The sequence below is a fragment of the Poecile atricapillus genome, chromosome 2 (genome assembly GCF_030490865.1).
Source record: "Poecile atricapillus isolate bPoeAtr1 chromosome 2, bPoeAtr1.hap1, whole genome shotgun sequence".
Lineage (NCBI taxonomy): Eukaryota > Metazoa > Chordata > Aves > Passeriformes > Paridae > Poecile > Poecile atricapillus.
Window position 1 is genome coordinate 20,933,302 of NC_081250.1, and position 23,285 is coordinate 20,956,586.

A 23,285-nucleotide genomic window follows, 5' to 3' on the forward strand; every position below is an offset into this window, starting at 1 on the left:
GGGAATTTTGTCCAACACAGAAAATAATTAGAAGCTTCAAGCCAATCAACAGGACTCAGATTCCTTTCTCAGGAGCAGCAGGAGTGTGAATATATTAACCCATGGTGTTCTGCTGGAATCCTAACGTCTTACCTACCCTGATGATGTAAAAGCAGCCCTGTGTTTGATTCAGTCCCCGCTCAGTTAAAAAAAAGGGGTGGAGGGGAGAGATAAAAGAAGTATTTGAGCACTTGAAAACAAGTATCGATTTGTAGCCCTGCAGACACTTGATATAATGTCACTTATTATGAAAGTACATGGGTTTGGTATGAAAGTGTTCCAAAAAATATATTGGATCATTTATATAGAGATAAAGAGATAAATATTGTTTTAAAACTAGAGCTTGTGAACATCTATTTTTTACATATTGTTGCAATGAAATGTGAAACACTTGTTCCCAGGTTTTAAGCTGGTTATCTGCATGAATTGCAGTGCTGCTGTAAATATTTCTCGACATGGACAGGTAGATGCTCTTGGAAAAACCAGAACAAATTCTTAAGTTGCCAATATTGTCACAAAGTCTCCCTGCAGAGTGAAGTTGTTTGACAAAGTGTTTCCCTGGTGATTTGGCTGCAGATGAAAATGTCTTCCGCAATAAAATTCCGTGCTCAGGTCTCAGTTCTCTATGCTCATCAATCAGCAAATGACATATCAAGGATTTTTTTTTGCTGGATTAGTTAATATGGTGGGGAAAATCTGTGAGGCATCAATAGTCCTATTTTTATACATGGGGTTTTGTTACTCTTAAACACACATTGTTTTTAAAAATATATATTTTGTTGTCTTGAGCTTCCTTTAGTAATCAGTAGTGCTGCAATAGAATTCATATAAAACTATATTTTATGTACTTAGATTTTCTTGCCTGGAGATAATGCCTACTCTCTGAAAATCACTGTCAATCATAGGAAGGAGAGAGCTGGGGGAAGGGTGGAGAGATGTACATTTAGTGACAGCATTTCTACCCTCAGTGCCCTGTCCTTTGTGGGTTAATATATTAATGTTTCGCCAATAAATGGCATATTGTCAAATTTTTATGGCCCTGTGTGTTGTAAACACAGTTTTTCTGGGGATAATCATGTTCCTCATCTGCTGATACTTTCATAAGGTATCATTAATGGCTTTAGAAAGTTCAATTACGTGGCTGCAAAGAAATAAATCGCCTTATAGTTTAATTACCTCTAATATAACAGCAGCAAATATCTCCTGGGAAGCTGCCTCCTGTGTTACTAAATGACTGTCAATGATGAAGTTGCTTTCCTTAAAGGATGCTCTGTTAGGGAGATTGTTTCACAGTGTTTTATGCTGCATCTGTTTTATGCTGCCACTACTAAATTTTATAAAGGAATTTAAAATATGACAGATGTCAGTAATAACTTTTATTTCATGCCTGCTATTTAAAGAAAAAAAACCAGAACTTAGTGCAATTCCTATAAAGATTTATAAGAAATGTTTCATAGGAAATCCTTTTAAAATACTTTTAAAATATTTTTGGAATGATTATATGGGATCCAGGAAAATATCTTAAAACACATTTTAGCAGATCCCCTCCATGCAGTGTGTGCCCATCTGCTGTGAAAATATATTAAGAAGGGACCTTCATTTTTCTACTTAAGTGTCTCAGAACAGAGTTACTCCTCTTCATATCCAACCACCAGAGAGGTAAAAAAAAAGCACAGATGGAAAGATGAGTATCCTATGTAAAAAAAAAGAAGCAATAAAAGGATAAGAAACAAGAAGAGGAAAGAAGAAAGCATAAAAGTGGTACAGGAGGAAGACTAGTAAGAAGATGCAGGCTGATGAGCTGGAAACAGGAAAGAAATGGTAAAAGGCAAAATCCTGAACAGGGAAGGTATATGAGAAGGATTGGCTGATTAGACAAAGGGAAGAGATAGAAGGAAGTGAAATAGCAGAAACATTGGGCAGTTAGTAAAAACAGAAATCAAGGACACAAATAATCAAAGGATAGGATATAAGACAATATTTTCTGCCTTTTCTTCCCATCACCAATCAGTAGATGGGAGAGAGGCATGCCAGATAAATGTCAAAAGCACAACCACCTTGTATTTTGTTGCTTGTTCTCTTCTTAGGACTCTGGGTTTTCTTTCTATGATTTTTTAGTTTGGGTCAACTGCACTTCCTTTAATGTCACTAAATTTCTAAGCGCAGTGACTGCTTTGAATTACTTAAATCATATGATTTTAGGATCATAGCTTGAACTAAGGGGCTTGGAAATTATTCTGAGCCATTGTGAATCATCTCTTCCTCTTGCTTCTAGAAAAGTGCAGATTTCAGTACATCCCCTCCCCTGTTTTAATCCAGCAACTAACAAATGCTCTGACTTGATAGCTGAAGTGTGTGTGTGCAGCCTTCAATAAATACAGTGGTGATGCATAATCTCAAGCATCTCCCTGTCCCTAGGGTGGTGAGGTGGCTCCAGAAGAGCTCCCAGGATTTAGAACTGACCAAGGTTCCTGACTGTGTGCAGGGATGCGAACCCCATGGCTGTGCTGTGGCCCACCCTTTTCTTTGCTGGCTAACAAAGGTTAGGTAGAGCACTGGATAAAAGAGCAAGGCTTTTTGAGTGATAAAGCCCTGGCACATTTTTTCTCTCCAGAACAGAGTTGACAAGGGAGTGCACCCTGCCCTTTCCTTTGGGCAATTTCTTTACAGCAGGGGTGCACACTTGTTAACACTTTACAGGGTAATAGGTAGGTTGTTAACTAATGGTTGTTTTCAGCCTCTAAGTTGTAGGCCATAACAACAAGAATACATTCTATTTCAAAGGGGATTATTTTAAAGGAAAAAAAGGGATTTTTATTGAATTTAGGAGGTGGGAGTTAGGTAGCACTTAATGTATTGAATGCAGTGAGGGAAAATTTGAGCATAAGGTACGGAGACATGTAGGTTGGATTTGGATGAACACATTTGTATGTGGAAAATTATATACTGTCTCAACAAAAATTACTTTTTCATTCTGAAAGAAAATGTTTTCTTCCATGTACTGGGAGAAGTTACAGTTCTCCCATTGTAGCATGTGTAGTTTTTTCTCCCATACACATAAACAGAAGTACTAATAAACTAATTTTTGCAAAAATAATAGAATTCCTTCAAGGAAGTTTCTTTATTTCTTCAAAATGTTTTTATTTCCTGTGTTGATTATTTTATCTTAAAGCTGTGAACTCCTGGCCTGTTCTTAATTGTTCCGGCAGGAATAAGAAGTACACCACAGATACATCCCCCTCTTCCTAAAAATAATTTCCAAATTAGAAAAAAAATGTTCAGAAAGGCTCCGAGAATATCTAGTTGAAAGTTGCCAGTACTGAAATAATGTCTAAAAAGTATAGTAAAAGAATAAGAACAGAATCAAGTTAAATGAAATCATCTTGATTCTCCCAGGCCTTAATTAACATAAGTACAGAGTAAGTGTAAAGTGAGGAATAATAACATATAATCATATCCCATTTAAACAAAATAGCAGATAGGGAAGAAAGATGTATCCTGAAAAAAAAAAAAAGGGCAGGTCAAAGTAAAGGCTTGCTCTTTTGTCCTTGCCACCCTGTTTTTATTTTGACTATCTACAGGTGATCTTCAATGCCTTTACTTGGCAGGGATAGTTTTTAAAAGGCAAAGCTCTCACAAGAACCAGGTTTTTCAAGAGAAGGTCTGCACTCTGCCTCCAGTGATAGACATGTTTGGGTTTGATTTTGGTTCTTTTGTCTAGCCTGGAGTGGGACCTCATTTGGGACAGTTGTGATGGTTTGTGACATGGAGCAGTGGAACTGTGTCACAGATGTGGGGACATCAGCAGGGAGTAAAACTCTGGTTTTAGAAACATTGTACAGGGAAAAGAGGAGATTGTTCAAACATCTGAGATGAATGAGTGCAGACTGAGCCCCGAGCTGGCTCGTGCTGTTTGCAGGATGCTGGGCGTTGCTATAGAGACCAAGAAAGGGGGAACAGAGGAGTTTTGAACAGAATATCAGCTGGGGCTTTAGTAATGCTAGCTTAGCATGTGATGTCTGCCAAAGAACCCTGCTGGGGAGCCAGAAACTAACGTGGTATCAGAGCAGAGGAGCATCAAGGTCACCTGGTGTCTGCTAAGAACAGCTGAAGTCACATCTTGGACATGTGAGGGTGTGGTGGAAATAAACTCAACTTGCATTCACATATACAGGTTACTTCCAAGTTGCCTATAGGCACGTTTCCTGACAGGGTAATTGCTTCTGGTTCCTCTACCATTCCTGAAAATATTTGGTTTGCTTCTAACAGTGACTGCTGTGGAGGTAATTGCCAAATCCTTAGTGTCTTGATTACCACCCACACATCCCAGGGGCTACATAGGCTCGCCTGCTCTGGCTGCTTAGTTCTTTTGGCAAATTAAAAAAAAAAAAAAAAAAGTGGACTGACCTTTTTCTTGTGCTTTGGCAGTCTTTTGTGCTCTCTGTAGTTTTTTCTGTTGATTGGGAGAAAATGTGGAATTGACATTGTGGTTGGTTTGTGTCAGTGGAACAGATTCAGGAAGGTGTGCTACCTGCACAGCTGTCTTTGCTAGGGTCCTGCATCTGAGATCTTGGATTCTTGCTTTAATACTAATTACTGTCTTCTACTAAATGTATGAAGCCCATCAAGCAGGTACAGTACTAAAGACATTGAGTAAATTAATCATGTGCAGGAAGGAGAGTCAGGACAGAGTTTGTCTCTACAGCATGGAATCAGAGTCTGGACAAGACGAAGAACTGTTCAAGATCAAGATATATGACTGCTCTGATACAAAGTAAATAGCATTTTTAAAATTAATGTCCTTGGCGTTGGCTGTGTTAATACTTCCCTTTTGCAACATTTATTTTTTCATTAATGGAGCTAATGTGACTGAGAGATGGATGTGAAGAAGTGCCAAGCACCACGTATGTGTAAACAGGGAACGGTCTGCTGCAGTGTGTGCTCATGCTGACTGTGCTTGTTCTTGAACTAATGGTACTAAAAGTCATAGAAAAAGGAGAACAGCATCTGGGGGGATATGCTCCTTGCATCAGTCAAGGGGCCCCTATACCATAAGGGCTTCATGAATTAACATGGTCTGCATGCTTATCTATTACTTCGTTCCTTCCATGCTCACTTTCTTCACTGAAATTAGAGTTGCCTGCATGTTTCCTGCAATATACCAGCTTTGTCTTCTATTGCCAAGGCCAGGTGCTTTTCTAGACTTGAAGCTTGGTGTGTCTCTTATCCCTCTTTTGACCTCATAGCTCTTCCTTCTGCTCTTCCATCTCTCCCCTAACTTGGTCTTTCTTCCTCTCCCTGAGGCAATTTTTTTTTCTGGGTGTCAGTGTTCCTAAACTGTACTGCAAGTCCTTTAAGGAAAGGGAGGAAATGGGGGTTCTTCTTTGCCAGACTCATCAACTCTGGCAAAGAAGGTGGCAGCCATTCCGTGGCTCTTTGGTCTATCGGCCATTACCCCCAGACACGGATGGCTGAAACAGCTGCATATGCTAACCACTGCAAGAGGTCACAAATCCTGTGCATAAATACACCTTTTCCCTCTCTTTTTGGTGCTTTCATCTAAATTACTATAATGTTTTCCATTGCCTAGAACATTCTATGAAATGTTGGAATTTATCAAATAATCAGCATCCCGAAATTATCTTGTAATAGACAAAAGTAGGGAGAAATGCCGCTTGTCCAACAATCATAATATCCAGGGATGAAAACTACCTTACTGTACAAATAGGTCAACAGTCCTTAAGGACCATGTTTTTTTCTGGGCTAAATCAGTTTCCTTACAAATCTGTTCTAGAGACTTGTCTTACAAGTCTTTGGCAAGAAATTGGGCTGCCCATTATTCTGTGTGTCCCATTGTTCTCATTCCTCACCACTCTTTATGTCAGCATTGCATGGGCTTGTGGGCTTTGAGTAACAGTGAAGTTTTCTCCACATATGCACGTCCCACTGTGCAGTTACACCTTCTGATTCTCATCATCTGATTTATGAGGGGAGTTTTGAGTTTAAAAATGGATTGATCTGTTTTCTTCCCTTTTCCTTTTTTCTTCTGCCTAGGGTTTCCCATGCCTTCATCATGTTAAATCTGGTAATCAAAGAGTTGCATAGACACATTAACTTGCTGACCTGACAGAGAGCATGCACTCCAAAACAGAAACATTTTCTGGAACAGGGTAAACTTCAGTCCTGGAAAGTGGTCTGAGCAAACTGTACCATGAGCATTAGAGTAGGAAAAGAAGTGACATTCATATACCTTTGTCTTTGGTTACTGAGGTTTAGTTATGTTTATCTTGAATTTGAAGTGTGGTTTTGTATTTGTGACTTTTGTTCTGGTTTGGTTGGGTTTATTTCGGGGGTTTTTCGGTTTTACTTTGGTTTTTTGTTTTTTTGGTTTGTTTTTTTTTTGCTTTGTTGCTAATTTTTGGGGTTTTTTTTGTGTTGGTTTTTTTTTAATGAAAGGATATATTTGCTTTTTATTAGAAAATTAATGAAACAGCAGGAAATTTTCTCGAACAGAAAGAAATATGAGTGGCTCTGAAATTTTTTTCTTTTAAGTTTCAGTGAAAAATATGTCAAAAGGACATATTTTAGTTCAGAAGTTGATGTGAAGCATAAAAACCTACTTGAGCATACTAGTATTTAACTTTTGAATTAAGTATTTTCATTAATCCAAAAATACGTTATATATATTTCATTTTGGAGTTCAGTCTAGATCTAGTTTACTTGCTGTGATAAAGCCTCCAGTCCATTGAAGCCCAAAGATATTCATAGAGAGCAGTTGTTCACCATAGTATCATTTCTCAAAGATAAATTATGCAGCAGTAAAGACAAGTTCATAAACTTTATTGTATTGCTTTAGTAGCAGTGCTTTAGTTTCTACCGGGAAGGCAAATTCAACACAAAGGCCTTCCCCAAGGTTTATTAAACTCTCCTAGAAGCTGCCAGTGTCATTTTTTTCCCCTTTTTTTGACATTTTTCTAAGCTCAGTAGTGGGAGAGGGAAGAAGAGAATGGTCTTTTTTTCTTGATCTTTAGTTAATCTTTCTGACTTTCTGCTTTCACTAGCATGTAGAAGAATCAGACTGTGAGAAGAAAATGATACTCTCTTTACTTGATTGACTCAAACATATAGAGCTTTTTATGGGCTCACCATTTTTCTTCAATTTGCATCTTTGCAAATTTTCTTCAATGCATCTTTGTCATAGTTCAAAAATTATCTAGAAATAGAAGTTACAGTTCTAGAAATTATGTGCAGCTATGAGCAATATGCACCATCCACATTTTCCATATGTCAAGACAGTGTTCTAGTTTTATGGGTATAGTAAAAAATTATAAGGAGTAAACAGTCAATTGAGTGGAACTTAATCTAATACTGAAAAAAGTCAGGATCAATCTACTTCATATTAGTATTCAGGAGAATTTTAGGAGAAAATATTTTTCAAGCCCTTATGTGGTAATCGTGAAGTACTAGGTCTTTCTGGCCATTGCAAGCTGTACAAATGCAGTGTTGGCACCAGATGATTTGTGTATGTTTATCTTTGATTAACTTTTTCTTAAGAATTTCAGGAGATCTTTAAGCAGCTCTCCTTCTTGATATTTTTATTGTTTTAAGTAGAATGTAGGAGTATTGAACTATTGCTTATCAAGCTGGTGTTGGAGTCTCTTCAGAAAGAGTTCAGTCTGTAAGTTACAAGATGGAAAGATTTAAAGAAGGGTAAGAGGGAGAGTTTGTGTTCTTCACTGCTTATGCAGGTTTATCTTTTACAGCACAAGTGCAGTTTTCATTTAAAATCCAAGGCACAGATTTACTATTTTTGTGGGCACAGTATCTCTGGGTGATTTGAGACGCAGGGAACTGCTTAGCTACATCATGGTAAGTGCAGTGTTGTCCCTGTGAAGGTGTTAAGGAGAGGGATCAAACAAAAGCTACTTCTCCTGTAGTAAAAGTCTCATTTTGGTAGTAAGGCATAGCAAAGCAGAGAGCTGTTACCTAGTCTTTTGAGTAATTTTTTTAATTCCACTGCCTTTAGATGAATCCTAGGAGGTGAACATCAGGAAATTAAGAGTAATCTCAAGAATGCAAGCACAGTCATGATGAAATGATCCAGATGTTTCCTCTCTATGGGAGCAACAGTGTGGATCTTGAACCTCATTAATCCCTTTTCTGAGTCCTGTTTTCTAGAGCATGTGCTAATCCAGGGGGAAGATGTCTGGAAACACCATTAGAAAGCAGCCTGTCCACTGTGCAGTTGTTCAACTGAGGATGCATCTTTTCTGTATCCAGAAACATCAGTTGGTCACCTCAGAGCACTGAGCAGTGAGCTGAAGGTAGCTGGGTGCTTCAATGGAAATACAGCTCTGATGAGTGCTGGAAAATACATTACCTGAGATGAGACTAAGGGAAGCAAGCCATCTTCTGCATATGCTCTCACTTTGGCACCAAGCAGCTTTCTAACTTTTAGGGAATCACATGTTTAATCTACATAAGCACCTCTTTATTGATGCTGCTCATTTTGATTGTCATCATACACTAGAAGAAAGCAGGTGAAAACACAGTGCCAAATTCTCCAGGGCCTGAGTATCTGCATGCAACTGTTTTGTCTGGGCAAAGTTGGTATTTATAATGGCTCTGGAGTGGTGAAGAAATGAGGCATGCTATGAGGGAGAAGATGTTTTAGGCCTTAAAGAGGGATTGATTTGTGGTTATTATTGCTGCCTTTGATCTGCCAACAGGGATCTGAAACTAATCCACCAGAGCAGCACAAGTCTGATATATAAAGCCAGATGGAGATGCCAGAATAGGTTATGCCTGCTGTCTTTGATGCTGCCTTATCATGAAGTGATAAAACAGGTAGTACAAAGCAAAGCAGGCAAAGGATGGGAGTGTGTGCACTGCAGGAATGCTGCCAGTGGTGTGAAGTGGCTGCCAGTTAAGGCCACTGCAGGATCACTTAGCCATTCAAAGCCTTTCCCTGACCTGGCGAGAGGCTGAGGCATGCGACCCACAGAGCACTTGGGTGCCACACAGCCCTGAACATCTCTGGTTGCTTCCATGCTAAGTTGAGGGAGTAGAAAATGCATAGTCCCTGTATTTCAAAAGTAATCCCACAAGTACATATGGCCACAGAAGTAAAAAACTGTTTGCATAAGGACTTTTACTTCATATCCGTACATACTTTTACCCCAGCTTTGGAGTGTATCGAAGTGAATCTTTCTAAGATGTACTCTAAGCAGTGAATATGGTCTAGCTGCTGAGATGATGGTGGGATTTTCTCACTTCTGTTTGCATTTTGTTTAGAAATTAGAGCAGTTTGGGGCTTAGTATAGCTATTAATTCTCTACAGATCTCATCATCATCTGAGTCAGCTAACTCATTGCATTAGAAGAGCTTTATATAGACGTTAGATCAATTGGCAGTAAGTTGTCAATAAATGTGTCTCCTAGACACTGCAATTGACAGGTTAATGAAGTGCATTCTCAGTGACAGAGAGCTGTTGACAAATCTTTTGTCACTTTGCTTTTCCCACTCCTGCATTTCTCATAAATCTGCTCCATATAAAAAGCTTGGGGAATGCTGGGATTAGAATCACAGAAATCACAAGCAGACCTTTGAGATCATTGAGCCAACCTTGAGCACAGCAGTGCTAGTCTACCACTAAACCATGCCTCTAAGTAGCACACCTACACATATTTTGAATAGTTCCAGTGAAGAGATTAATCCTAATATCCAATCCAATATCTTATCTTTCACAAGTAAGGGGGTGTCTGTTTGCTACCTTGTGTGCATAGACTGGGATTTGGAAAACATGATAATAAGCCTATTAGTAAAACCTAATAATAACCTTTCTACTTGAGAAACTGGAAAGAAAGGACCAAGGACCATGTTTGCCCTCCCTGCAATGTTGTCCAGCATGTTTCAAAGAAGATGCAAAGTAGGTGATCCACAGTTTGTCCACCAAGACTGCAGCATTGTGTTTGGCTCCCTGTTGTTGCACTCTTTCTGCCTTTGTTGTTGCTGTGGCACTTAGACTGATTCAGTGCAAGTGTTTTCTACTGCATGTTGTTTTTCCTCTTGCCCAGAAGAAGATGGAATCACTGGTTTATTTTACATCACGCTTGAAGGTTCCCGTGGGTGCCTTTTGCAAATATCCGATGAGTAACCTAGTTCTTGTCCTTTTCAGTAAAGTTCCATATTCATTCCTTTAACTCATGAGCATTCGTAAGCACCAACAATTTAGGATGAGCACTGCCTACCTACGGCAAAAGGATGTTGAACAAAATCAGATCACTAATCTCACCTTCCTTGCAAGAGAAACTATTTTGGTCAATGTGTGCATTAAGAAGTCACAGAGTGACTCATTGGCCTTAGCTATTACTAGCACTTGATGAGACAGCATAATTTTCACTCCACTGTTCATAGCCAGCCTAGACGTTGTTCTTAGGTTGTTGTACATAGTTTGGGGTTCATGAACCACACTGCAACTGCAGTTTGCCTTTTAGCTTGCATGGATAATTAACCTTAAACCTTGAACCCAGTGAAATCAGAAGCAAAACTTGTACTGATTTTGTTGAAATTAAAATCAGTCTGACGCTGTATTGCCATTTCATCTTGGCAGACATTGGAGGAGAAGAAAGCCTTTAAAAAGGCTTAATGTTTTTCGCACTGTGGGCCCTGAAAGACAGTGAAAGTAACTTGGGAAGTCATGCAGATTGGAGGACATCAGAACTTAACTGATGTCAGCTTTACTGCTCTTTTCCAGCAGGTTGGTCAGCTTCTTGCTTTGCAAGAGGGAAGGAAGCCAGTGTAAAAATCTGCCATAGATTACGAATTCCTCAAAGGGTGAGGATTCACTTAGTAAGTGAGACTTCTTATCTCACCCACTTCATCTAGCACTATGGCACTATGGAACACAAATCTAGGAAAAACACTGCTGTCAAGAAAACATGACTATATCACAGTTTGTTTCTGGTCGATGAAGGGAAGCCCAGCCCTTTGCTCAAGGTGTTAATGGCATGAAAAAATACTATGTGATTTTCCTGTTGTTTTAGAACCACCTCCAACTGTGGGCAAGTTTGTTTTACAGAACAGAGCTTTAAGAAAGAGGACAAACTAAAAAAGAAATGGTAAACATTCAAGCAAATGTTACTGTCTTGTGTTACTCAGGAGCTGGTTCAGTTTGCTGATTGCTCAGTTTCAGTGTGGTCTGAGTAATGAAAAGCTGACTAGTGAGCTTAATTTGGGGTAATTCCCTGAGTACTTCGAAGCATAGCAAAGCCAGAAAAACTCTAATGAAAAATAATGGAAAGGTAGCTGGGGGCTTAACTTATGATCTCTGCTCATTACAGTAAGCGACATTTTCATTGCAGTGTTGCCATAAAGATTATTGGCTGCCACATAGCATTGGTCCCTCCTGAAAAGATTCTGGAACAGCTTTGTTGGCACAGCAAAAGCCATGGAAAATCACCAAAGATTTTCTTAAAACCCAGTGATTGTTTGCCACATATGAAAGTTGTGATGCTTTGTTCAAAACTGGCTCGAAAATCAGGTGAATAGTTTGTATCATTTTATTACGTGGTTTCTGAGTGACCGTCTTTGGTCTTCCACATTGAAGTTACATAAATGGAAAACCATTGTATTGATATGTTTTGTTTCCATTTAGAACTGCTTGGTCTTTGGCTTTCAATATTTCAGCATTTTAGCATGTATGATGATAATGATTTTGAAATTGGCTTTGAATCACCTTTTTCCTTTGCATGTATTTTGTTTTGTTAGAGCGCAACTTACCAGGTGTCTGTAAGATTGACATAATTGGCATGTTTGTGCCCATGTTGACCAGGGAGTAGTTGAAAGGGCTGTATTTGAGAACTGGAAGGACCTGCATTGACCAGTTAAAGCATGTTCAAAAACTCTGTCCAAGAACAGCTTTTCTGCAAAGTGTATCCATCGTGAGTTACGCCAAGCCAACTCATATGACCAAGTAAAATTGGAATGTCTGAGATGTGTAGCACTTCAGATGTGGTCCTTTGTGTCCAGAAGTGACATTTTCATTGCAGTGTTGCCATAAAGTGAAGTGAGTTCCCTCTATTCTTCATCTTCTTCCTGGTAGTGCTTTTGAGCAGCTAAATTTGGTGTCCTGGAGGAACCAAGTAAATTCCTTCTTTGATGGCAGCAAGTAACTGCTCCATATCCCTGTTCTCTTGTCCTGTCAGTAGCAAGACTAACCACAGTCTCAGAACACATATATACAAATGACTAGCCATGGGCAGAGTAGCATGATGGGAGGACAGATGGACACATAAACACAGAGAAGACAAACAGCTGGACTGCATTTCTCAATACCTTTCCTTGCAGTGTTCAGGGAAAACCCCTGTGTCGGGATCCCTCTGATACCTGGCTCCCCAGTCTTGGTGTTTCAGATATCAGGCCCCCAGACCCAGTCTCAGCAGCCTACATGCCCTCAGTCTTTCTGGGGGCTGATCCTAGAGTCCCTTGGTCGCTCCAGTATCTGGGACTCAGTCCATGCTATTGACCAGCTGATCTTTCTTGAACTGTGCTGATGTGACATGTATGCATGCTGCCAGAACAGAGGGCACCTTCACTCAGAAAATAGCTAGAAACAGGTTTTAAGCAGGACAAAGTCAGGGTGATTTGGCACAGAGTTCTGCCAATCAAGTGCTCTGACCTCCTCCTGCTTGCACACTGTTGACCTCATTTATTCCCTGCCTCATCCTCTCTTTCCCTGCACTTGTTCTCTGCTGTCATCCTTGGTCACTCACTTCCACTCTATTGGTCTGTCTCATAAGAACTCGTATGTCCTGTATAATCCTTAAATACTCTTGTTCAATCCCAAAACTCTGTCTAAGCATCCTGCAGTAAATCCTGTGTCCCCCTTTACACAGTGGTCTGCAGAGCTCGCACAGCCTTCAGAGTTTCTTGTGCTAGATCACACAAATGGACTGTGTGACAGGATTGGGACTTCTTCCTTTCCCACTGAGGGTCTCAGAGGTGGTGATTCAGAGGGGTTAGTTTGGCTGAGTTCCCCACCTTGCCACTGTATCACTTGTCACTGTTCAGTCCTTATGTTTATTTTAAGGAGCTGTTGGAGAGCTGGCCCTGCAGCCAGTTGGGATGGCAGAGGCAGACACCCTGGGAGAGGTGTGTGGGCCAGCCCAGCAGAGCAGGGCAGCTGATTAAACCCTGTGTGTGGGGAATTGCAGTCTCCTGAATGTTCTCCATGCTATTGCCAGTGAAACTGGTCATCCTCAGTGTGCAGCAGAGCAGGCTCAGATTAACTCAGACACTTCAATTTTGCTTAAATAAAAAATAAAAAAATGAGAAAGAGACTCTGTATCAGTATTTCCCCAGAGTCACTTCTGTGCATTTTATTCTAGTTACTGGAAAAGAAATACATACCTGCCAGACGTAAAATAACTTAAAGAAAGTTCCTTAGCTTGCACTTAGCTATTTTTGCCCTCTGTTTTCCTTTTTTTAAATGTTAATTAGGTACACAGCAAAATGCATGTAATAAATCAATAATAAAGATTATGTAAGGGCATTTATCTGAGCAGCAGTGTAGCATTCAGGAAGGAAAGTGAGCACTGTTCTACTGAAACCCAAAGGACTCCACGTGGACAACAACATTAAAATAACATAAGAATGAAGAATACTGTGCTCAGCTGTCTCCAGGAGGATATCTGTGCTGCATGCCAGTATGTTTTCTGTACTGTGTTTGCTGCCTATCCAGGGTTAGTTTGAGATCAAGCAAGTGGCCTTGAATGTTGTCCCAACAACATGGTTTGGGGAAATGGAACAACTGTTGATTTATTTATTGCTTGCTCACAAATTACAAATACATGAAGAAAAGGGTTGTGATGATACAGATCACTTCAGTAAACAGAACACACTTCTTTCTCACTTGAGTTGTCTTTTTCCTTCTTAGCAATGCGTTTTTATCTGCAGCTTCCTGTGTTGGCATCTGCCAAAGAAGCTGAGCATGCCCATGCAGTTTCTGTGGCTCCTGATAGCTTTTGATAAATTAAATGTAGGATGCCATTTGTTCTAGTGGATACCTCAGCCCTCAGAGTTTAAACTGATGCCTGTATCTGGTGCTAAATTGTTTTTTCTGGTTCTAAGTAGGAAACCACTATTTCATCTGTGAAAACAAGTAGGGAAATATTCCACTGCAATCTATGGGAGTTCTTACCCTTAAGGACTTCAGTTTCTGGCCTATGCAGTTTTTCGTGCCTGGAGTGGATTCAGGGATCGGTCTGCACATCTAGGCTGAACAGCTCATTGCTCTATTCAAAATGGAGCATGAGAAGGGAGATCAGGCCAGCTGAATGTGCTTGAAGATCTGAGTCCCAGGTGAGAAATTCTTCATAATTGAAGTAATCTGATAGGACTTTCCACATACAGAAGCAAATTGTTCTCTCCTTCTCCTCTCAGGCTGCTGTTTCATTATACTGGCCTAGCTGGGGGTTGTTTCATCAGCATAATAGATTCTCTAGATGAAACCTTAATTCCTGTTTGTTTTGAAAGAAATAAGAGTAAGCATGCCCTGTCCTTTCTGTCTTTGTGACAGTCCCATGGAGACCCCCCCTTGTATATCTCTCCGGATTTGTAGCATGGCTGAAGATTTTCAGTGTTGGGGTCCCTGGCTATTGAGATAGGTCTTTCAGAAACTAGATGTTAGTGTTACTTGTGCTTTCAAAATTGTGTCTGCCAAAAGCCATACTTCTTGTAAGGTCTTTCAGGTTGGGTATGCAAAGTCATTAGGCAGCTTTGCAAATATTGGCCTCTACATTTTCTTTTTTAAAAAATCTTTTTTCTTGCTAGGCTTCTATGTGCTTCCCGCTGTGCTTCCCTAACAAGCCTCACATTTAAAGTACTTGCTTCAAAAGGCTGCTAGCCTCAGAGAATATAAGGAGAACACTTTCTTTTATAACTGTGTATTAATTAAAGAAATACCTAACACCTACTTGGAATTCCTTTATGGAAAAATAAGACATTAGTTCCCCATAACATGCAAGATGGTTAGTTCAAAGAAGCAAGGATTAAATTAACCATTTTAAGAGCAAATGTGTCTGGCAGAAATAAAATTATCCATCTATTGCCAGCCCAGTAGTAGAGCAAGTGTCTGTAAATCATAGTTACCTCATCTCAAATCTTCCCTCACTGACACATCAAGTCTGGGACCTCTGAGCTGAGTCCAGAGCTCCCTTTGGTCAGGGTCTGTCTTTACAGTAACTTGGATAGGGGGTGGGAAATGCGGCATGAAGAGGTTGAGTCTTTCTTTTCTTCAGGTATGCATACAGTATACAGAGCAGCAAATAGACTGGGGCAGAGGGGTCCAGCAGGAGGGAGCCCTGTGGAAAACTGAATGGTGAAGTAGGCAGTAGGAGACACGTGGGATTTATTTTGGAGGGTGCGTGTTCTAAACAGACACTGAAACAGTAAGCTCCAGAAAGTTTTGGCAGAATACTTTTTTTTTGCTTGTTGAGATTTGGAGTGTTTTTAGGCAGGAATTCTGAGTAAGTCAACTTTGGACTGTGTGACTCAGCAGAGTCTCTAATGTAAGATAGCTAACAGCTTGTGAGAGTGCAGAGTGGGAACATAGAGGGAGTGGTTGGGTGGACTCCATCTAGCATTTTAAAATAGCTAAACATGAGTGTCTGCATGTCAGCTAGCTACCCACTGTCCTCTGTAGCTTGTGAGAATCTTTAACAGAGCAGTGCAGCTAAGCATCTCATAGCAGACACTTGTACTTGATCACCCAAAAAGCTTTTTGCTACACTGGCTTCATTAGCCAGATCTCCACTGACTGGGAGACATGGGCTTGAATACTTAGCTCTGTATTCACCTGTGCTGAATCCTTTTCTTCTCTAATTTGGGCTCCAAAAAATGAAACTAGCTTAAAAAAAAAAAAAAAAAAAAAAAAAAAAAAAAGCTAATCCAAGAATCCAAGATGGGGAGAGATAATCAGTTTAATCAGTTCCCCTAACAAGTGCCTGTGGGATGAAGACCCAAAAAAGCATTTGAGGGTATTAGGGATTTCTGGTGATGCACAATGTCTCTTTAAAAGGTGAAATGCAGGACTTAGGGGGAGGGAATTAGGGAGAACAGTGACAGGTAAAGTCTGCAGGAACTTTGGGTTATGAAGATAATTGAGGCCGGTGGAAGGAACAGAAAAATAAGACAGGTTGTTAAACTTGGGAGCGTCTCGGGGCTGGGCTCTGGCATGTATAGATTTGGGGCAGTCTGAAACTGCAATAATGCTGCATTCCAGAGCAGCAGTGGGCCATAGAGGAAGGCATGCTGTTAACAGACCTAAAAACAGTGGAGCATTTCCACAGCACATTGAGAGATGCAGATTCTGTGGCCCAGAGGCTCTTGCAACATGTGTGTGGACTGCCAGCACCTGCCCCCTTCATCCAACCAGTGCTGCCTCCATCATGGAGCAGGAGAGAGCTGCACAGACAGGGACAGGCTAAAACTGAGCAGTTCTGAAAAAAATTGAGAGAGCTTCAAATGGTGAACATCACTGACATTGCTGCCATCTGCTCTCAGAGCACTTGAAAACAAAGGGCAAAAATTACCTGAATGAAATTAATCACTTGTGTCTGGTTTTCCCTATTAAGAATCCTAAAGCTGCAGCTTGCCATTCGGGTATAAGGAACAGATACTGGTTTCACTTACCCGTGCAGTGTTCCTCTTCATTGAGATCATCTGAGTTACATTACAAAGGCTAAAAGCATTATTGGTGAACTACCAACATAATATAAGACTTGCATAGTAATTTTAACCTCCACTGTTTTCTGTCGCTGGTACATTACTGACCAGTTAAATACCAGCATCTGTCCCTTTCCTGAGAGAGAGAATATGTGGTTTGAGAGGATGACATGTTAGCAGCTCCCACATAGAAAAGGTCAGTCCCAGTCACTCAGAGGTGATGCCAGAGCAACAATTAGCTATGCAAAACCTGGTGTGGCAAAAGCACCTTGCTCTAAGTGCATGTGAACTGTAACTAATGCAGAGTAGACAGAATGTATCAGTCATACAAGCACTTCTTTCAGCTTTGGGTTTCTAGTGATACCACCACTGATTCAGCCTTTCCCTTCTCCTGCTTCGTCATCTGGGGCTTAGGACTGTTCTGTTGAGGTTACTGTGAATACCCACTTTAAGCACTTTGAGGCTTATTCTGAGCCCTAAATATCTGCCTGACCCTGAACTTCAGCTTTTGAAAAATCAAGCAGAGCTGGAATGTTTCACCTTTGTTTCCCTGATTACAGTACATAGCTGGAGGTAGCATCTCTCCAGGACCATATTTAACTGTATGGTCCTTTTTATACTGCATACTCATACTCCCTGTAGATCTGTTACAGATTTACAGTGAGACCCGTGTATTTCTCATGGCTCAGTCTTGAAATTCTCTTTCAAAATGCTTAAACTCAAAAAAATCAATGTGTACATCAAACACTTTGCACTAGTTCCCTAGCTTACACGAGTTCTCTCTTATCTTTGGGAGCATGTACCCCTTGGCTAGTGAGCATTTTGTACAAGAGAGAAAAATTGGAGGTGGTTGTGCTGAATTTGTTTTCAAAGTGACTCTTTTGACCTTTACGAATTTAAGAATTTTAGCTGTGGTTCTGTTTTTAAGTTCAGAGATTTTGGTAGCAAGACTATATGCTTTCAAGTTACAAGGTTCCATGCCTGATCTTATGCTGTAAATTGCAACATTTAGCAATTTGTGGTTTAATTTAGAAGGATCACCTACTTTCCTAAATGGTTAAGTAATGTGGCAAGCTGGGTTATTGATTCTCTCTGAATTTATTACAAGAAAGCTGTATTCACTCTCTCCTCTTGGGAATGCCTCTCCTGAACTGCATGCTTGCTAGTGACAGCTTAGACCCCTGATACATAACCAGAGACCTTGCCTAATATCCTTGCAACTACTTAGGGAATTTTTATTAAGTAAAAGCATCATTAAAGTAGACAGAATGATGAAGTTTAATGAGCATCTTTCTCACTTGATGTTGTTAGTTTTGCTGCTGCATCAGCCATGCTGCTGTCATTTGTTACTTCCAGTGGGGCAGGTAGAGAATGCAGGAAGAATTTGTTTATATTTACATCTGCATACAAAGAAACATTTTTTTCATGAAAGATACTCTTAAAAATGCATACAAGGAAAGAAAGCTTCTCAGAGTCTCCATCTGAGGGCTTTCTGCACTTTCAGTCTTGCATGTTATCTCCCTTTTAATTTTAATGTAATGAGAAATCTGCCTACAGTACTGTGGTTGCTAAATGTACAGATTCTGCAGTTTGTGAACTGTGGTTATAGCAACCAGCTTCTGATTGTTATTGCAAACTGCAAACATCTCAAATATTTGTTTGCACTCCAGATTTTGTCCTTCAGCAGAGGTTTTGGCCTTCAAGCTGTGTGTAGTGTCCTACTTAGAGCTGTGCCAGCACTGTGAACAGGTGAAAATATCTAGTGGGAAGGCACTGCCATGAATGTGTTATCAGCACTTATCTCACAAATCTGCCTTGAAACCATAGCCACAGTCTGCGTCAAAATTCTTTTGTGTGTTTATGGAGACAATCTGCCTTGGCTAAGGGTCTCATCATGCAAACAGCTATGTCAGGGTGCCATCCTCTAGCACATCACTATCCATCAGCTGAGCAGCAGAACTGTCTGTGTGCATGTCTTCAGCTGACCTCTGCTGCTGAGGATGATGTACAAGTATCTCTGCCTAACACATCTGACTCTGTGTTCGTGCAGAACAAGAGCATGTACCTAGTCTGTACAGCTTGGCTACAGCTGTTTCAGTGTCTTTCCAGTAAGTACTGAAATTATTAAAGATTTTATGCAAACTTCACATATATTAAAACTAAAGAGTTATAGGTTCTTGTGGAAGTTAGATAATTGCTTCTCTGTGCAGATAAGCCCCATTAGTGTTTTAATTTTGCCTTTTTTTTACCCCTGGGAACTATAAAAGTGGTGTCTGTTGTTGTACTAGAAGTTCATTGAGAATTCTGAATTCTCTTTTCTCTGGAGGAACAGAAGACAAATTCTGCCCCAGAGGCATTATCACAGTCATTATTGTATTTAAATATTGTTGTGACACCATATGTCTCCTCATATTTGATGTATGCAGACAGAAGAGAGAGACCCTGTGTGTGAAGGCTTGTATAATCAAAATACATCTGATCCTTGCTCTTTGACTAGCAGACTACATGAAAGATTGTAAAGCACTCATCTTCAGTTGGGATAGCAATGTGCATTGAAACTCCCTCTCATTTTTCCAGGGAAACCTAAGTAGATATATTTTATTTTCTTATTTCAAACACAGTAATTACTTTGCTGGATGAAACTTTGGTGCTCATGCTGATACAAGTGGTTGGGCATGAAAATAGGTAAAAAGAATGTGAAAGTGCTGTAGATGCCTTGAACTGATGTACATATGTAGTATTTGCATGGAGGAAAGGGAGTTGCTGGAACTCCAGTAGCACTGAATATTGTAAGGAGCAAGTATCAAAAAAATACCAAAAATATCTATGGGTCAATTGGTATTTTTACTGCTTAATGCACGCAGCGGCTTCTGGACCTCTTTTCATAGTCCAAAGGCATTGCCCAGGTCGACTTTACCAGAACTCTGAAGTTAATTCAAAATTGTCAGTATTTAGGTTTACTGCATTTTGAAAGCATCTGTGTACTCAGTAGAATTCCCACCACACCCTTTTTCTTCGGGAAAGTTCACTAATTGGAGATCTGACAGTCCACATGCTTGAACATTTGCTCTGAGAAAGGAGGAAATGAGAGGCAGAATGAATGCCAAAAGGATCACTGGAGAGAGAAACTTACATAAAGTTTTCAAAGCAAAAAAGGGGAGCCTAAATCAACTTGAGCAAAAGGAGGGTATGTAACACTTGACAACCACTTAAGCTGTCTCAGTCTTCTTGGGTTGGCACTAACAGGGCAAAGGAGCTGTGGAGCAGCAGGATGTGGAACACGGGACAGTGATAGGGGACTTCTGTTCCTAGCCACGAAGGATTTTTGTGCTCAGATACAGTGGGTCTCTGGATTCTCTATTAATCAGTGCCTAAAGTCCCAGACAGGGAGTTTTAAAAAGCCAAAAACCAGCTTGAAGGTTAATTTTGTATTTACCTGACTAGTGTTATCTTCTAAGAGTTACAAAATTACTGCTGATAGTGGTTCAAATGCTGCACTGCATAACATTCAGAGCAAGATACTGCTTGTTCCACGACTTCTTCTATCCTGGGTCAGTTTCTAATGGGACAACATCCTTGAATGTCACTTCTGTGCTCTTCTACAGTGATAGCTTTTCATAATACTGAACCATCTTCTTCCATAGACTCTCCTACTCAACTCACTTAACACCTTCCAAAACAGGAGTTATTTAGGATTTATATTTGATTAATACACATACTGTGTACTTGGATAAAATACAGCCTTGTGCTGGTGGAGCTCTATCTCTTAAGAAATAAAAGAAAAATATGTGTACTGTAGCTAATATGAAGCATGTAGTTATTGCAGAGGGTCAGGGCTCTCTGCTTTCATCAGGAAATGCCACCTGATCCCTTGTTGACAGTAGGTGATGGCACACATAAAATTTCAGTAAGGTGAAGTAATGTCATAGTTTACAGTTGTATTTTCCTTGAGCAAGGCTGTTTGGCTACAGTACACCTTGACAGCAGCCTGCTTAGCAGCATGATGTAAAACTTCAGCTGCTGAGAAGGTGAAAGCAAGTGCTGCCTCTCCACCCCACCCTTCAAGAAGCTCTAATCCCATTCTACAGTCCAAGAATGCCAGGGTTGAGGTATCTTCCAGATACAGCAACATGAAGCTCAGATCAGGTGGTAGATTTTAGTCTTCTGACAGAGAATTAGAATACTAAATAGAATAGAGTCACAGAATCACAAAGGCTGGAAAAGACCTCCAAGATCATATGTAATGGTGACTTGGAAAGACAAACATCATCACTCCGAACATCTCCCCTTCCTTCTTCTCTCACCTTTCTATGATGAGCAGGATGTGGTATGGTCTGGGATATGCCTTGGGTCAGTTGGGGTCATCTGTCCTGGCTGCATCTTTTCCCAACAACTTGTGCACTCCCAGACCTCTCACTGGTGGGGTGAGGAGCAAAAAAGGCTTTGGCTCTGTGCACGCCCTGCTTATCAATAACTAAAATATCCCTGCATTATCAACACTGTTTTCAGTGCAAATCCAAAGCACAGCCCCATACCAGACACTATGAAGAAAATTACCTGAACCAAAACCCACAAAGTGCATCTTCAAAAAGCACTTTATGTCAGTAAGGGAAGTTAAGTTTGAGCTGTGTGTATTTTTGGTAGGTTTTTAATTTATTCTAATCAGGATTACTCATAAATTATCTATTAATTACTATGTGCTATTTAGCAAGATCCTCTCAGCCATGTAGTCCATTTAGCTTCACAGTGAATGCCAGCCGTCTTAATTGTAGGATACTTTGTCAACATTTAATCAGTGGTACCTACTAATGTGGCATTGATGTGTTGGTATCTGTCCCAGTGCTATCAATCATGTGTGAGCAGCAAAGGCAGCGGTGACACCATTGCTCTCTGTCACATTATCAAGCCCCTGGGTTTTCTGGTTAGGGATGATGCTCACTTTGCTCTAAGCAGGCACTCTATCTCTCCAGTTCAACCCAATTTTTGTCATTGTCTGCTTGAATACACATCCTTGCAGACTTCCAAGCCTTAATCCCATAACTGCAGAATAAAGGTTGCTAGTTTCTAAAGGCAAAACTGATTGCTCCTTCACTGCTCCAAAAGCCTGCTCTTCCCTGATGTTACTCCCCTGAAAAGTCGCAAAAAAACAAATGTTAGAAAATTCAGTGTGTTGAGAAAAAATAAAGACCTTTTTTTTTTTTATTTCTAGTAAAAAATTTATTTCTAGTAACTAACTAGATGCATTGTTTAATGTGCTGCAGACTAAAAGTCTGTGTTTAATGGTTGTATCACAATTTTTTTTTTCTCCTTTCCTTACAGTCTTTATGGCAGACACATGCAGGCGAACCCTGAACCTCCAAAGAAGAACAATGACAAGTCAAAGAAGATCAGCCGTAAACCTCTGGCAGCCAAGAACAAATAAGTGCCTGGTTCTGTCTCTGTTTTACATCTGTTGCATTGCTTTTGCTTTTGCCTACAATATTTCTACAGATCTTTTACTACGTATAAGAAAGCAGGGATTAGAATTAAATGCAATTTACTATGTATGATTCTTTAGAAGATACTGCTAGAGGGAAACAAAATTACATATGCTCCTAACTATGGTCACATTTATGTAGCCATTTAATATATCACTGTCAAATGTATTTTAGCTTTTCTATTTATGTGTATATTAATGTCCTCTCTTCACATGTGTCACATCCCGTTAATATAGGGGAGTTTGCACTTATATTATACGATATTAAATTTCATATGATATTCCAAGTGATTTTAATAAAGTTCTTCATTTGTATTGTTGTTTAGTTTCTTCAGTAGGACTTCTGAATAGGAAATTCCCTGAGGAATCTATGTGTCTAGTTTCCTGTAATATGTTGATTTCTTCTCTAGGAATGTGGTAGCATTTTATCTGATCCAAGTTAGTTAAAATGCAGAGCATTCTGTTCAAGGAGTGAAACACTTTAATCAGTTTCTTTTTCTGTTTTTATGTTGATGTGGACTGCTCTTTTTGCCTTGAAGGTTATTTTGAAATCAAGGAGTAGGGAAGGGGAGAGAGGGGAAAAAAAAAATTGTCTTTGTAGAGAGCTGCCAATTGCCAGACTCAGTTTGGGGAAGAGAACTTTGTCATTTGAAGAAACTTGTACTTCTGCCAATTTTTCAAGTGATTTTTTTTCTTTAGGCAGAAAACCCAAATAATGTGTTTAATCTCTGCTTAAAGCACTTATACTGAAGAGCTATTCCAAATGGCTTTTGAAAATGCCACAGGTTCTATATTTATCTATACAGAGCTGGCTCCACAACCAAGCTCTGAAGCCGCAAATGGTTTAACGGCTCAAATAGTTTCAGGTTTTACCAATGGAGAAGAAAAACCTGAAATCTACAGACAGTGTTTCCCAAACAATTTTACTCTTAGGAGAGCAGAAGCCAACAAGGGGGAACTCAAGGAACAAGAACAGATATCCATACCTGCATCGCTTGTGTCAAGACCTTCCTGCCTTTGATTTCCAATTTAATGAATTTCATGC

General features: G+C 39.9%; 1 protein-coding gene across 1 annotated transcript in view; it reads left to right on the forward strand.

Moving 5' to 3' along the window:
• The window catches only part of RSU1 (Ras suppressor protein 1), a 102,424-nt gene extending 79,860 nt beyond the window's left edge, over positions 1-22,564 (forward strand). The window contains exon 9 of the mRNA XM_058832980.1: positions 22,084-22,564. Within this exon, the coding sequence (XP_058688963.1) occupies positions 22,084-22,186 (103 nt within the window). The 3' untranslated portion in view covers positions 22,187-22,564. The remainder of the gene's footprint in view (positions 1-22,083) is intronic.
• The last annotated feature ends 721 nt before the right edge of the window (positions 22,565-23,285 follow it).